The sequence below is a fragment of the Acomys russatus genome, chromosome 3, assembly GCF_903995435.1.
Source record: "Acomys russatus chromosome 3, mAcoRus1.1, whole genome shotgun sequence".
Lineage (NCBI taxonomy): Eukaryota > Metazoa > Chordata > Mammalia > Rodentia > Muridae > Acomys > Acomys russatus.
In genome coordinates this window covers 8,301,099-8,316,678 of record NC_067139.1, presented here as the reverse complement: position 1 = coordinate 8,316,678, position 15,580 = coordinate 8,301,099, and the positions used below count along the sequence as shown (strand labels likewise).

At 38.9% G+C, this 15,580-nt stretch overlaps 2 protein-coding genes across 2 annotated transcripts; both read left to right on the top strand.

The window, feature by feature from the left end:
* Nucleotides 1-1,340: 1,340 nt before the first annotated feature.
* LOC127208877 (vomeronasal type-1 receptor 4-like) lies at nucleotides 1,341-2,321 on the top strand. The gene has a single exon (XM_051168487.1). The coding sequence runs from the start codon at nucleotides 1,341-1,343 to the stop codon at nucleotides 2,319-2,321; it is 981 nt and encodes a 326-aa protein (XP_051024444.1).
* Nucleotides 2,322-14,089: 11,768 nt separating this feature from the next.
* On the top strand, nucleotides 14,090-15,118 carry LOC127208845 (vomeronasal type-1 receptor 4-like). Its single transcript, XM_051168485.1, has one exon. It carries the CDS (start codon nucleotides 14,090-14,092, stop codon nucleotides 15,116-15,118), a length of 1,029 nt encoding a protein of 342 aa, XP_051024442.1.
* Nucleotides 15,119-15,580: the final 462 nt, after the last annotated feature.

The following is a 15,580-nucleotide window of genomic DNA, read 5'->3' as shown; positions in this document are numbered from 1 at the left end:
ACTGAAGCATTCCGGTGTCTCTTATTTTAGAAATGGTGCCCAATGTTTGCCATAGACCCCTGAGGAATGAGAGTGGAGCTCCCAGACATGAGTAACAACATCCTGCCAAGGTCTCAGTTCTGGAATCAGCTTGGACTGATGTAGAACAGAGGAACCCACCTGACAAGCAGGTTGGAAAGAAACAGGAGGAGAAGCAGGCTGCAAAGCAAAGTGACATAGCTGCTGCTCACAAGGCCCTGCAGAGGCAAATGTCACCATGACCTCTTCGATGAGAGAATCCCTGCTCACACCGCATGCCCCAACCTACTGTGCTACATGCAGCCCACAGTGAGGGCTCATAGCTCATAAACTGCACTCATCTCTTGGTGGCACCTAACACCTCATCAATCCTCTTCTTCTGTCCACAGCATCATCCTTGGGTCCAAAGTTGGTCCATACTCCCCTAGATGCCCTGGTGTCACCTACTGGGGTCACAGCTCTCTGCTAACCTCTCTCCTAGGAAGCACCCAGGGTTCCTCTAAGCACCTTCCCTGGCTACAGGGAATTTTTTTGGCATTTCTTTTGATGATTCACCTTTAACTGCATGGCCTTGTCTGGAAGTGTTGTACGGTTTGGAGAATACCTTAAGAAGTATCTAGTGAACATGCATATGGAGTGAAATCACAGATTGGTCAATATAAAAGCTTTTACAATATTAAGATGTAGAGACTGAAGATACAAAACTTTAAATCTAAATGCAAATATTAAAAAAAAAAATGTTACACTAATCAAGATACAAATAAGAAAAGACTTTTGACCAAAGATGGAATATGTGGGAGGTGAAGTTATGAGATCTGTGAAATGTCACAAGTGTTGACTAGCAGAGTCAGCCAGTGTCTAAGTGTGATGTGGGGAAGGCAGATACGTTAAACATGAGCCTCAGGTTTTGGCAACTGGCTGAGGAAATATGATGAAGTAGAGCGAGAAAGGATGGACAAAATTCTGCATGGGGATTTGAGGTTGAATTCAACTATGCTGAGATGTAACAAGGATAATGCAGAAGTTCACATACACAGACAGACAGACACAAAGTCACACACACACACACACACACACACACACCATGAACAATTTGGTTTTGCTACAATAGAAGTAAGAAATAAATTTTTTCTTTGAAACATTCTATATGAATACTAATTACCAAACACCTGTCAGAGCACACACAGTAATCTAGAGTCCACACTAAATGGGGCAATTTCAGGGACCTAATATGCAATATCACATTTGTCCACCATTGCTTCTTTAACACCAGAAAGCACTATTATGCATAATGTGCATTTCAGATCCATGTCAACATACTGATGCTTTCTTTAAAATATATTTGCATCCTCTATACAAGGAAGGAAGAAATGGTTTTGACTTTTGTAAAGAAAATAATTTTTTTCTTCATGACCATGCTTGGCATTGTGGGGAACATATCTGTTTCTCTGAATTACATGTTCAGCTGGCGGGGAGGCCCTGAGAAGAAACCCATACACCTGATTCTCATCCACTTGATTTTTACAAACATCATAATCCTTCTTGCAAAAGGTTTGCCAATGACAATAGCAGCTTTTGGTTTAAGAAACTTCCTGGATGACATAGGCTGTAAGATTATATTTTACCTGGATAGGGTGGCCCGGGGCCTCTCCATCTGCACCAGCAGTCTCCTCACTGTGGTCCAGGCCATCACCATCAGTCCCAGAGCATCTGGGAGGCTCAGGCCAATGTCTGCATGGCACATCCTTTCAATCTTCTCATTCTTTTGGATACTCAATTCTTTAATAGGTGTTAATGTAATCCATTCTACTACAAATACAAGACTGAATGTATCACAGCTTAAAAGTGATGACAACTATTGTCATTTTATGTTACCAACTCAGAAATTTAGATGGATTTTTCTTCTCCTCATGGTCCTGAGAGACGCAGTGTTCCAGGGCGCCATGGGAGGGGCCAGTGGCTACATGGTCTTTCTTCTCCACAAGCACCACCAGCATGTCCTCTACCTTCAGAACTCCAAGCTTCTCTACAGAACTCCCCCTGAGCTGAGAGCTGCTCAAAGTGTCCTCCTTCTGATGCTCTGTTTTGTTTTCTTCTACTGGTCAGATTGTGCTCTTTCTCTATTTCTAAATCTCTCTTCAACAGCCAATACTTTGATGGCAAATACTCATGGATTTCTGGCCCTTGGTTATGCAATATTCAGCCCCCTTGTGCTGATTCACAGGGATGGACTTCTGACTGAGTGTTGGCATGCTCAGTGTGAGAAATTGAGAAAATATCTCTCTCAGTTATTTGTTCAATGAGTGTGGAAAAACTCTCAGTTCTGCAATATTGTGGGTAAGACAAAATTCCACACACCTGATTGAGCATGTGTTTATTCTCAAATAATAATATAAGTGACTTTCATAAAGAGTAATCTTAGCAAATTACAATGATATTGAAATCTCTTTATCCATCAGCCATTTTTATGGGACTTTATTTGTTTAAATTTATATTTTTTATTAATCTACTGTATATGAATAAGTAAATGGGTTGCCTGAATTTATCACTGTGCATCACATGCATACATGAAGCCTGTCACTACTGGATTTGACTGGTGGTTCTGAACCAGTATGGAATTCCTGGGAATTGACCCTTGGTCCTCTGGAAGTCCAGCCCATGCTCTTAATACCTGAGCCATCTCTCCAACACTCAGACAATCCCTCTTCTAGGATTTGGAAAACTGTTTTTGTTAATACCATGACTGTAAGCATGATGTAATCAGTTTATTCCAAAAATTTAGTTATCTTTTTTCTGCTATTGTGCTTGTTAAATGTTAGCACCATGGAGCTATTTTAGGCTATTCAAAGTGTCTATAAGTATTCATCCATAAAAAAGATATTAGAGAATTGTGAAAGATATGACACGTACTATGCATTAACTCAGTAGGAGCCTGATGCAGCAACTACAACCCTTAAATATACTGAAACGTTTCATTGCTGTTATATTTGTGACAGTTCTCTGCTGGGATAAAGACGGCTGATATGATGTAAACAAGATAAAGAATACATAATTAAGTTTCACTTTATATCTGTCTGTAGTTCTATGATGGCTGAAAACTGTGGGTTTGTGTTTTTCAAGATGAGCCAGTGAGTGTGACTGATGCAGACTGAGGCTTGTGTGCAGTTGCCCTTTATTACCACCCGGGTGCTCTCCACAGCACTTTCCAGCTCCTCATCACCAGAGAGCTGCAGAAGGATCTGGTTCTATATTCATCTAAATGTAGCTGTCACTGCTCAAGTTCTTAAATTTGATCCATACAATAAGATATTGACATTGTTCAAGGAACCTGGTAGACACATTCTGAGAACTACCTATTGATATAATCATTGAACATGAAATGGCAATATGGTTAGAAGTATGTTTATGCTTTGTTTGTTTGTTTGTTTTTTTTACTTGTCATATCTGACTAGAACCTTTGTAACCTCTTTGGGTCCATCAGAGATCTACTTGACAGTATGCATACACAGAGACAACCTGGTCTGTCTCTGAAGAAGAAAGCTGGCCCCCACATGCATGGGTGACACACACATATGACCACACTAGGACACAAAAATAAGCTTTAATTTAATTAAACAATTTTAAAGTATAGATAGGAGATGTATAATTTTTGACATAGTAGGAATAGGATGATGTACACTCAGAGTGACACATAGAGTTGCTAGTTTAAATTTCTCTCTTAAAGCAGAAAAGATTGAGTGAAATAAAACAAAAATCTTGATTATAACCTAAATTGAAATGTAAATACATGGTGGAAATAGTCATGAAACTTAATATGTAAAGGACAGTGAAGGCAACCCTTCAGGAAACACACAAGAGATGTGACGATTGGATTAATATAAATGCCACCTCAAACTTTATCATTTCTTTATGTTGGACACATTGTACATCCTGTGCATTGACCTGTAGGACCTTATGCTAAATGAAATAAATAAGCTACATGTAGACAAATACCAGATGATTTTACTAATAAGTAGAATACAAGCACAAAAAGCCTAGAGGTGCCAATGTGTGATATGTAACCTACAGCCACCAGAGACTTCTCAATTTGTGAACCCTCCTTTTGGTTGTATACTCCATATATCAAGAAATACAAATTTTTGGCTACTCAGAGTTTTCCAGTCTTTATCCTGAAAGTCTTATTCTCACATGGCTTTCCCTAAGAAGACTATTTTTAAAAATCTGTTCACCCAAAGTAGTGTAAAAGGATTGAAAGGATTAGGAGGTATGGCCTTGATGGAGGAAGTATGTCATTAATTGTGGCATTTTGGGTTTCAAATTTTAAGCAAGCCCAGTCTCAGCCTCAGCCTCAGTCTCAGTCTCAGTCTCAGTCTCAGTCTCAGTCTCAGTCTCAGTCTCAGTCTCAGTCTCAGTCTCAGTCTCAGTCTCAGTCTCAGTCTCTCTCCCTGCTGCCTGTGGACCCAGATGTAGAACTCTCAGTTACCTCTCTATCACCATGATTCCCACAATGATGATAATGGACTAAGCCTCTGAACTGGAAGCCAGCCCCAATTAAATGCTTTTTTATACAAGAGTTGGTGTGTTTATGGTTTCTCTTCACACCAATAGCACACAAAGACACCAAAATTAAACAGACCCAAAGACTATACAACCCAATGCACTTAGACATTCAGAGACAAAGCTCTGAAGCTTCACCTTGGATTTTATACTTTATTTTCAAATATATTCATGCATGTATCTCCACCTTATTTTGAGGTGACAGCTTCTAATCTGATGATGTTGGCTGTATTTTATTGCGGTTTTATTATGTAGATGCCAATTCCCTCCAGTCCTGCCCTTTCTAGGACTTTTATCATGAAGGCATGTTGGATTTTTCCAAGGCCTTTTCTGTATCCATGAGATGATCATGTGACTTTTTGTCCATATGTATGAGTTTTACAATTATCAACGTATACATGTTGAACCATTCCTGCATCTCCATTATAATGCTACCTTGTTCATTGTGGGTACCCTTCATGATACATACCTACATTCTATTAGCAGGGTTTTTAAAAAATATATGAATATAATGTTTTTGAAGAAAATATAGACAATAAGGTTTCTTTTTAAATGTTTTGCCATAAAGATAACAACCCTCAATGTTTAATTATGCGATTTCCAAACATTTATTCATTCATTTATTTATCATTTTGATGTGTTTTTAATCACATTTATTTCATATAGTATATTCTGATTTCAGTTCCTCTCCCCAACTCTTCTCAGCTTCTTCCTACCTCCAATTATACCCAAGTCCAAGACATTTCTCTCTTTTCCGCAAAAATCAAACAAATAAGTAAATAATAAATGAAAAAAAAAATAGGCAATAAAACTATAATTTTTAAACACACACACACTGTACAAACAAACAAAAGGTTGAAAATCATAATAAACAATCAATAGATCAGTATGAAAAATGAAAATAAAGCAATATGAGACAAAAAATCAAACAAATACACTGAGTTTGGTTTGTGTTGGCAATCTACTCCTGGATATGGGACCTATCCTTAAGTGTGGTTAATATTCCCGGTGATAGCCATTGGAGAAAACTAATTTTTCCTTTTGCACTTGGTATCAACTACAGATAATTTCTAGGTTGGGATTAGAGCCCATAAAGGCCCCAGATGATTGATGACTCCAAGGAAAGCAGTGTCTTCATGATGCAACAGGACCAATGCACATATGAAATTGCATACTTTGGCAGTACACACACAAGGCCTGCACGGGACACACAAGGTCCCACTACTGAGAGGGGAAGATTGTGGGTATTTTAATGAAAAATTTCCAAACTGTGTCCATCAAGGAGGTTGGTCTGTAGTTTCACATCTTTTCCTTGTGTCTTAATCTGCTTTTGTACTAGAGTTACATGGGTTTTGAAAAGGAAATTCAAAGTGCTCTCTGATTGTTATTGGGGCAGATAGTTTAAGAGCTGTTGCCTATAGATCTTCTTGAAGGTATGATAGATTTCTGCTATTGGCCTGGAATTTTTTTTACAAAGCACTTTATTACTGCCCTAATGTCATCACTTTTTTATTGATCTGTTTGAGTTGTTGATCCCTTATGATTTAATTTTGTAGAGGGCTCAGCCTGAAGGTTGGTTGTCACCTGCTTTGACCTGTTATTTGAGTTATGGTAAATTTATGTGCACTATACAACATTCATGACACACAAAAAAATAACCTCAAATTCATAGTAATGAAGAAGATAATGGAGGAAATGAATAAAAGAGATTGAAGACATTAAAGAGGCCTATAGAGAGGCACTGGAAGAAATTCCGGAAAAGACAAACAGCCAGATGAAAGAAATCAATAAGACAATTCAAGATCTGAAGATGAACATAGAAACAATGATAAAACCACAGACAGAATAAAGCCAGGAACGAGAGGACTAAAAGAAGCAAAATAGTGATGCAGACCTAAGCTTCACTAACAGAATTGAAGAGATGGAGGAATGAATCTCTGCAGTAGAAGATATTTTGGTATAACTTGAAACAACCATAAAAGAAAATGCTAACTCTGAGAAGTTCCTCATAGAAAACATCCAAGAAATCAAGGACACCATAAAAAGATGAAATCTGAGGATAATAGGAATTGAGGAAAGAGGTGACACCTGGCTCCAAGCCCTGGAAAATATCTTCAACAAAATCATAGAATAAAATTTCCCTAATTTAAGGAAGGAGATGCATATAAACATACAAGAGGCCTAGAGAACTCCAAATAGAATAGATTAGAAAAGAAAGAAAGTCCTCCCGCCACATAATAATCAAAACACAACATATGCAATATAAAGAAAAAATATGAAAAAAGGCAAGGAAAAAGGGCCAAATAACATACAATGGCAAACCTATCTATCAAAATTATACCCAACTTCTCATCAAAGACCATAAAAGCCAGAAGGGCCTGGACAGAGATCCTTCAAACCATAAGAGACCACAAATGCCAGGCACAACTACTCTATCCAGCAAAACTTTCAATGAACATTGATGGAGAAAACAAGATGTTCCATAATAAAAACAAATTCAAACAGTACCTAACCAAAAATCTGGCCTTACAGAAGTTACTAGAAAGAAAACTCCATCACAAAGTTCTGGCTATTATGAATAAGGCTGCTATGAACATGGTTGAGCAAATTTTCTTGTTGTGTACTGGAGCATCTTCTGGGTATATTCCAAGGAGTGGAATAGCTGGGTCTTGAGGAAGCCCTATTCCCATTTTTCTGAGATAGTACCAGATAGATTTCCAAAGTGGCTGTACTAGTTTGCATTCCCACCAGCAATGAAGGAGTGTTCCTCTCTCCCCACATCCTCGCAAGGGGGAGGTAATCTCCCTCAGGAACAGTCATAGGGGAGGGGAATAATGGGAAAATGGGGAGGGAGGGAAGAATGGGAGGATACAAAGGATGGGAAAACATTGAAATGTATAACAAGAATAAATTAATAAAAAAATTAAAAAAAAACCATAACCACACAAGCTCTCTACTGCAACCAACATCAAAATCAAGGAAATTAACAGTCACTGGTAATTATTATCTTTCAACATCAATGGTCTCAATTCTCCACTAAAAAGACACAGACTAATTGAATGGATGCATAAACAAGACTCACCATTCTTCTGCATCCCAGAAACACATCTAAACCCACAAGGATAGACATTTACACTATGGAATACTACTCAACTATTAAAAATAATGAAGTCTTGAAATTTATGGGCAGACGAATCAAACTAGAAATGATCATCCTGAGTGAGTTAACCCAGACACAGAAGGACTCCATGGTATGTACTCACTTATAATTGGGCACTAGCCCAAAAGGGATGTCCAGTGAGAGTCTTCACTTATCAGGAGACCAGGAGAGATGCAGGACTTCCTATTGGGACTCCAGGTGAGGGAAATATGGGAGAATGGGGAAATAGAAAGACCCAGAGGGTCCTAGAAACCCATAAGAAGAACATCATGAAGGGCAGACCCCAGAGGGGTCTGCATAACCTACTGCACCTACCCAGTATGATACATGCAGTAATCATTGAACCCCTACTCAGATCTAGCCAATGGAAAGGAAATTCTCCACACTTGCATGAGAGTGGGGACTGACTCTGACATGAACTCTGATGCCCCATAATTGACCACTTCCCCTTGGTGTGGAGGCCTGGAGGCATTCAGAAGAAGGAAAAGCAGGCTACCAGGATGCGACTTGATAGGCTGTGACCATATGGTCAGGAAGGAGGTCCCCTTCTGTCACAGACCGAGGGGAGGGAATAGGGTGAAAGAGGGAGGGAGGGAGGAGTGGGAGGATAAAGTGAGGAGAGAACAATTAGATGTAAGCTGAATAAATTAATTAAATAAAAAATAGAAGAATTTTAGAATTAGTGAAAAGTGGCTTATTTATACTTTACTCAATAGGCATGTAGACATTATAAAATCAACCCCATCACCACTACTAAACACAGAAAGGATGGAGGACTTGAACACCAAACTGGAAATACAAATACATCAATTAGGACAACAGTTCTATGAAAATGGTTTAACTCAATTTTGGAAATTTAAAACTATTTTCAGATACCATATAGTTAGAAACTAGAGGCAGAGTCAATAGCCAAACTCTGCCATGACAGGGTAAGCAAGTCTTCAATAGTTTCTGCTTCACAAATCTGTCTGCCAGATATAATGAGCCAGAAGACTAAAGGCAATCCTCCAGCATTATAGAGAGCTTGTGTGATTGTCTGGGCAGCAAACTGTCTCTGTCATTTTCTCATTTTGGAAGCTGCTACCTTTCATTTCCTGTTTACTCAGGTAATTAATTTTGGGGTTGAAGACCAGATAGTGTAGTTTCACAATGAACCTTAGCTGTTTATGGGTTAAATGTTTTTAGGTCTAGATAGAAGTTTTTAGGTGGATAGAGATGAGATATTATAGATGTTGATTTACATTCAGAGTTATAGACTCACCAAGATACGAAAAATGTTTTCTCCAAGGTTGCCATACATATAGGCAAAACACTATGAATGCACCCTTTATATAATTCTTAATTGTTTCATGGTCCATCTTGCTGTATGTAGTTTATTGTATGTAAGAATAATAGTATAAATGTACATGTAAAAGTAAAATAAATAAATTTTTTTAAAAAGAAAAAATTGAGAAATCAAACCAACTATGGTGGCACACACCTTTAATCCCTGCACTCAGAAAGGTAGAGGCTGGTGGATCGCTATGAGTTCGAGGCCAACCTGCTCTACAAAGGTAGTCCAGGACAGCCAAGGTTACACAGAGAAATCCTGTCTCAGAAAAAAAAATGGTGGGGGGGGGAAGCTAGAAAAAAGTATTGTAGACAAGAAGGTAAATAGTCTAAAATTCTTATCCTCTATTGGTGGGAATCAAAATGGTCTAACATTGGCAAGCTCTTCTCATTAACAATGCTCCCTACATATCCACGTACCTATGAATCAGTCTATTCCTAGGAACTGCTCCTCCCTGTGGTCCTCACAGATTCTACAAATGATTAAACGATGTGTGTGTCTATTTCATAATATCATACTTGTGTATGTAAGGGCACATGTCCCACCTCTCCACCCTGATTAAGTTTGTAAATTAATTACCCAATGTGTGCAGTCTACGATGTTTCAGAGTATCAACATGGGAGAGCTAATATTGAAGGAAAGTAACCAGCAGTAAATAGAAAGGTGGTTTTTTAAATATCTCTTAATGTACAGGATTCTCAAAAATCATGAAAATGAAAATCCTGCCCTTCACACTTTACAAGATACATGCTGATGTGAGATGACACAAACAGACTGACAGTGAGTGTCGAGGCTGCTTGCCTTGCTCTGTTTCACCATCGGATTCAGTAGTGCTGTGTGTCACATTATTTCAAATTCATTGACCTTCCTGTTTTATAATTGTGAATTTCTATTATTCTGTATGCAAGATATTTTAATGGACACTGAAGAGGAACAGTAGCTGTAAGTGTAGCTCAGGTGTGTCCCATAGCTTGTACTAACACTGGCTTTCCTTCTTAACATCACACACAGAGCACATCCAAATGGTTAATCTCACTACATAGCTCCCTTTAGGGTAGTGAGGCAAGCTGTAATCCAGCAGGCATTGTTGTGAAGTGGCACTCATACTCGGAAGCTAAGCACTCTGACCACTGAGCCACCTCCCCAGCCAAGGTCTACTACTCCAAGTGCCACTCTGTAACATGGGAATATCATTTATGTGAGGTCAGCTTGTAGGACATAATGTTTTGTGTCAACTGCACCTACATGTATGGTGACACTATCATGCAGGGCACGCAGGACCTTGAACCCATCTCCTATCACAACCCACTGGTGCTTTTTCATACAAAAACAAAATAGTGATATTGTTGCTCTCATTCTCAGCCTGCACACACATGTATTTACATCATATTGTATCCAGGAAAGAAAGGCCTCCTAGGAGCTACATAAGATTGAGAAGTGTTGCTGAAGTTTTATAACAAGTAAGGATTGCTTTGGAATAAGCCAATAAGGCATTTATACTTCAATTCCTGTGTGATATATAATGTCCAGGAATGAAACAATTCCAGTTATGGCAAAGGCCTTCACTATTGATGGGACTTGTGCAGAAAGCAGAATCCCAAGTGCTGAGCATCACTTATACTACTCCTGCCTAACAGGAACTTAAGAACAAGAAGTAAGAGGTTTGTTCCACATCAGGTCCCAGCCTGGCACTTTGGGAAGGTCAAAACCCATCTGTAGATGCGGGATGCTCAGCACACAGAGAATTGGTTGGTGTTCATTTTCTCGACTCACGTCTTTCTTCTCAAAAAAGTTAAATCCTAATTATGCTTGAAGTAACTTTTAGCAAAACAGATGTAGTAATTGTGCAGAGAGAGAGGAAGGCTGTGCTTCAGGGACTGAGGCCTTGGAGATGCTTTCCTTCCCCCTGACACTGTGACATGAAACTGCAATGCCTGGTGGCACCAAGAGCCCCACAAATCAAAGCAGTACAAATATGACCTGGCAACTGTCACCTTCCCAGAGCAGCCCCAGAGTCTGTCTGCACCACAGAGGTCCAGGTGAGTGCATGGAGGTAAGATCTTCCATCCCCTCAGCTGTGCTGTGGAGAGATTCATTAAAGCTGAAGTCTCTCTCTGACTAAGCCAGGGAGTAGTTGAGAGGCTCTGTGAGCCTTAGGTTCCCCACTTTCCTTCTGACCCTGACAAGGGTGGTAACTGGCTCTGGAGAGCTCAGAGACAAGTTCCTGTAGATAGAGAAATGGAACAGAAATGCTGAGGCATTGCTGTCCATCCTCAGGCTGTAGTACCATGACAGAGCTCTGGGTGGGTCTTTGTCTGAGGTTACCTTTTTATAGGAATCAGTAAGATAGAGAAGATTTTTAGATGTCTATAAAAACTGGAGAAAAATATAATAGTACACGCCTATGACGTCAGTACTAGAGAGACTGAGGCAAAAAAAATTAATTGTTCCAGTCTAGCCTTGTTGACATTGGAGATGGTGTCTCAAAACTAACAAGACAAAAGAAAAACGAACAGAAATTCTTATCTTTTAGCTTCCATGCTTGCCAGCATTTTGATGCCAATGGTGTGACTAGTGCTTATAAAATTTATATTTTTGCTTTGATGTATTTCCCCATTAGATATTTTGTATTTTGTTTTCTTTAACAATAACTTTAAATTCCTAATTTAAAGATTTTTCTTCTGTATCTGCCCTATTGTCTCTTGGTTCAATCAAATATTATAAATATTATATATATTGATATATAAAAATATATAATATATATATATTATATAAATATATATATCATCTCAACTTTAGTCATGGTATCCCTGGTGAAATGTAGAACTTTAAACCTTAGAGTGTAACAGTTACCACCACCATCTTGAGAATCCCTGCTGTGAAGGGGCCAGGCTGTGAACTAGCACATCCTGAAACAGTTCATCTTAACTTCATCCCGGTACTAAGCAGCAAAAAGCAATAAACTGTTGTTGTTTTTGAATGATTATTTTTATAAAACAAGGATGGATAGATATTGCCTTCCTCATGCTTAGGGGTTAGTACCCAAATATGATATGATCCATCCATTTAAACATAAAACCACGCTGACTTTTAAAGTAATTTTCTAGCATTTCTGAAGATAATGTGGAAGACCAATCACCTCTCCCTCTCCTGATGGTCCACTTCAATAGAAGGAATCAATTATTAAAGATTAGAAGCTGAGCTCAAATATTATTTAAAGTTTGGAAAAAAGAAGAAAGATCTAAACTGAGGAGATGAAGCATTACAAAAACAACAACAAAAAATATTTCCCATCATAACTTGGTGTGAATTGATGGAAGAAATTTTTACAGATTCCAATTAACCAAATCCAAATCCTTAATATTGATTGTAAACATGATAATGGAAGCTGATGTGCCTGGTGTTAATGTCTGGAGCATTATTCATTGTGTTCAGTTACTTAGCATGGTATTGTGATTTCCAGCCTGCAGTAGAGCAGCATATGAAAGGCAATGAAAGAATGGGAGGATACAAGGGCTGGAATAACAATTGAGATGTAATATGAATAAATATTCGTATATATATATATATATATATATATATATATATATATATATATATATATATAAAAGGCAATGATTGACTTTTAGAGTCATGAAGCCACCTGAACAAAAACCTGAGAAACTATTCGGGTTCACAAATGCCACATGTGAGGTCAGGAGGACACGGACATTTACATAATCCCATGAGCTTAGCAGGAAGGTGAGCAGTGAACAGAGGCACCCCAAGTACTCAGAACAAACACAAACACATGGAGCCACCTAAGCATCTAGATTCCTTTTATTATAGGAAAGGTGCCCAATGCTCTCCATAAATCCCTGAGAAATGACAGTGGAGCTCCCAGACAAGAAGAGCAACATCCTGCTGAGCTCTAAGTTCTGGAATCAGCTTGGTTGATGTAGAAAAGAGCAGCTGGCCTGACAATCATGTTGAAAAAAAGAAACAGAAGGAGAATGGGCTGCAAACCATGCAGAAACCTAGGGCTCATAAGTAATAAACTGCAGGCCTCTCATGGCAGCAACTAGCACCTCATCAATCCCCTTCCTCCATCCATCTCCTCAGGAGCATCCTCTCCAGAGCTTCTCCATGCTCCCTTAGATTTCCTGAGGTCACTAACTGGAGTCACAAATGCCCTGATCCATCCATAGTGTCACAGCTCTCAGATACCCTGTCTCCTAGGAATTACCCCAGTGTTTTCCTAGACACCCTCACTGCCTACAACCTGGTGGTCACATGTTTTGCAGCATATATTTTGATGATTTATGTCTGACTGCAGGGATCTCTTTGGAAGGATAATTAAATTTGAGTTGACATTGAAGGATATCTAGTTATCATTTATATGGTGAGAAATCACAGAACCACCTAAGAAAAAGTTTATAATTGCTTTTAAAAATATTAAGATGTAGAAATTGAAGATACAAAATATATGATCAAATGAAAATATAGAAGTTGTTATGCTCATCATGATGCAAATAAAAAAGAATATCAGTCATGAAGGAGAGATTTGAAGGATAATGTTACTAGATCGCAGAGGTGTCACAGATGTTGACCAGCAGGGTTTCCCAGTGTTTGTGTGTGATGAGCAGAAGGCAAGCAGTTTAAACATCAGACTCAGGCTTTGCAAATTCAGTAAAGAAATAGGGTCAACTAGAATGAGAAACAGAGAGTAAAATTTTGTTTGAAGAAATTTGGAATTAAGTTCAATAATGCTGAGATGTAACAAAGGTAATGCATACACACACACACACACACACACACACACACACACACACACACACCACTAACTTGAATAAATCAGTTTGTTAGTATGGATCTAAATAATAAAGGTCTCCATTAAAACTTCAGGATTGAATATCAGTTACTAACGATCTGTCAGAGCACACACAGTAAACCAGAGTCCACAGGAAAAGGGGTGAATTTCAGGGACCAAATCTGCAACATCACATGTGTGCACCACTGCCTCTTTAACACCAGAAAATGCTATTATGAAAAATGTGCATTTCAGATCCATGTCTAGCATACTGATATTTTCTTTAAAATGTATTTGCATCCTGTATACAAGGAAGGAAGAAATGGTTTTGAAGTTTATTAAGAAAATAATTTTTCTCCTCATGGTCATGCTTGGCATTCTGGGGAACATGTCTGTTTCTGTGAACTACATGTTCAGCTGGTGGGGAGGCCCTGAGAAGAAACCCATACACCTGATTCTCATCCACTTGGCTTTTACAAACATCATGATTATTCTTGCAAAAGGATTGCCGAAGACAATAGAAGTTTTTGGATTGAGAAACTTCCTGGATGACATAGGCTGTAAGATCCTCATTTACCAGGAGAGGGTGGCCCGTGGCCTCTCCATCTGCACCAGCAGTCTCCTCACTGTGATCCAGGCTATCATCATCAGTCCCAGAGCATCTGGGTGGAGGAGGCTCAGACCAAATTCTGCATGGCACATCCTTCCATTCTTCTTAGTCTTTTGGATACTCAATTCTTTAATAGGTTTGAACCTTATCCATTCCACCACAAGAACAAAAATGAATGTATCACAGCTTATGGGTGATGATAAGTATTGTTATTTTATGCTGCCAACTCAGAATATAAAATGGATTGTTCTCCCTCTCATGGTCCTGAGAGACGCAGTGTTCCAGGGCGCCATGGGAGGGGCCAGTGGCTACATGGTGTTTCTTCTTCACAAGCACCACCAGCATGTCCTCTACCTTCAGAACTCCAAGCTTCTCTACAGAACTCCCCCTGAGCTGAGAGCTGCTCAGAGTGTCCTCCTTCTGATGCTCTGTTTTGTTTTCTTCTACTGGTCAGATTGTGCCTTTTCTCTATTTTTAAGTCTTTCATCAAGAGATAATACCTTGATGGTAAATACACTAGACTTTCTGTCTCTTGGTTATGCAACTTTTAGCCCCCTTGTGCTGATTCACAGGGATGGGTTTTTTCTTAAGTATTGGCATGCTCAGTGGGAGAAAATGGGAAACTGTCTTTCTCATTACATGTTCAACAGGTAAGAAAAAACTCCCCATTCTGCAATCTTGTGGGTTAGACCAAATCTCACACAGCAGGTTAAGCGTTTTTATTCTCAAACAACAATCTTGGTGACTCAATCCTTGCACTGAGAGTAATGTCACCAAATGACAAAGATATAGAAACCTCCTTACCCACTGTTCAGTATTTTTATGACATTTTATTTGTTTTACTTTTTGTATTAATTTACTATATGTGAGTATTTGTTCTGCATTTATAACTGTGTAGCCTGTTCATACATGGGGCTGTAGAAGCTGAAAGAGATTTTCAAACACCCTGTGCATAACTGGACTTGACAAATGGTTCTGAAACAATATGTAGTTGCCGTGAATTGAGGCTGGATCCTCTGGACATCCAGCCAGTGCTGTTAATATCTGAGCCAACTCTTCAGCTCCTAGAAAATCACTTTAAGTAGGATTTCTAAAACTGGTTTGCCACGACCATGA

Coding starts and splice junctions, on each gene's coding strand:
- LOC127208877 (XM_051168487.1), top strand. CDS start 1,341: ATGCTTTCTTTAAAATATATTTGCATCCTCTATACAAGGAAGGAAGAA.
- LOC127208845 (XM_051168485.1), top strand. CDS start 14,090: ATGAAAAATGTGCATTTCAGATCCATGTCTAGCATACTGATATTTTCT.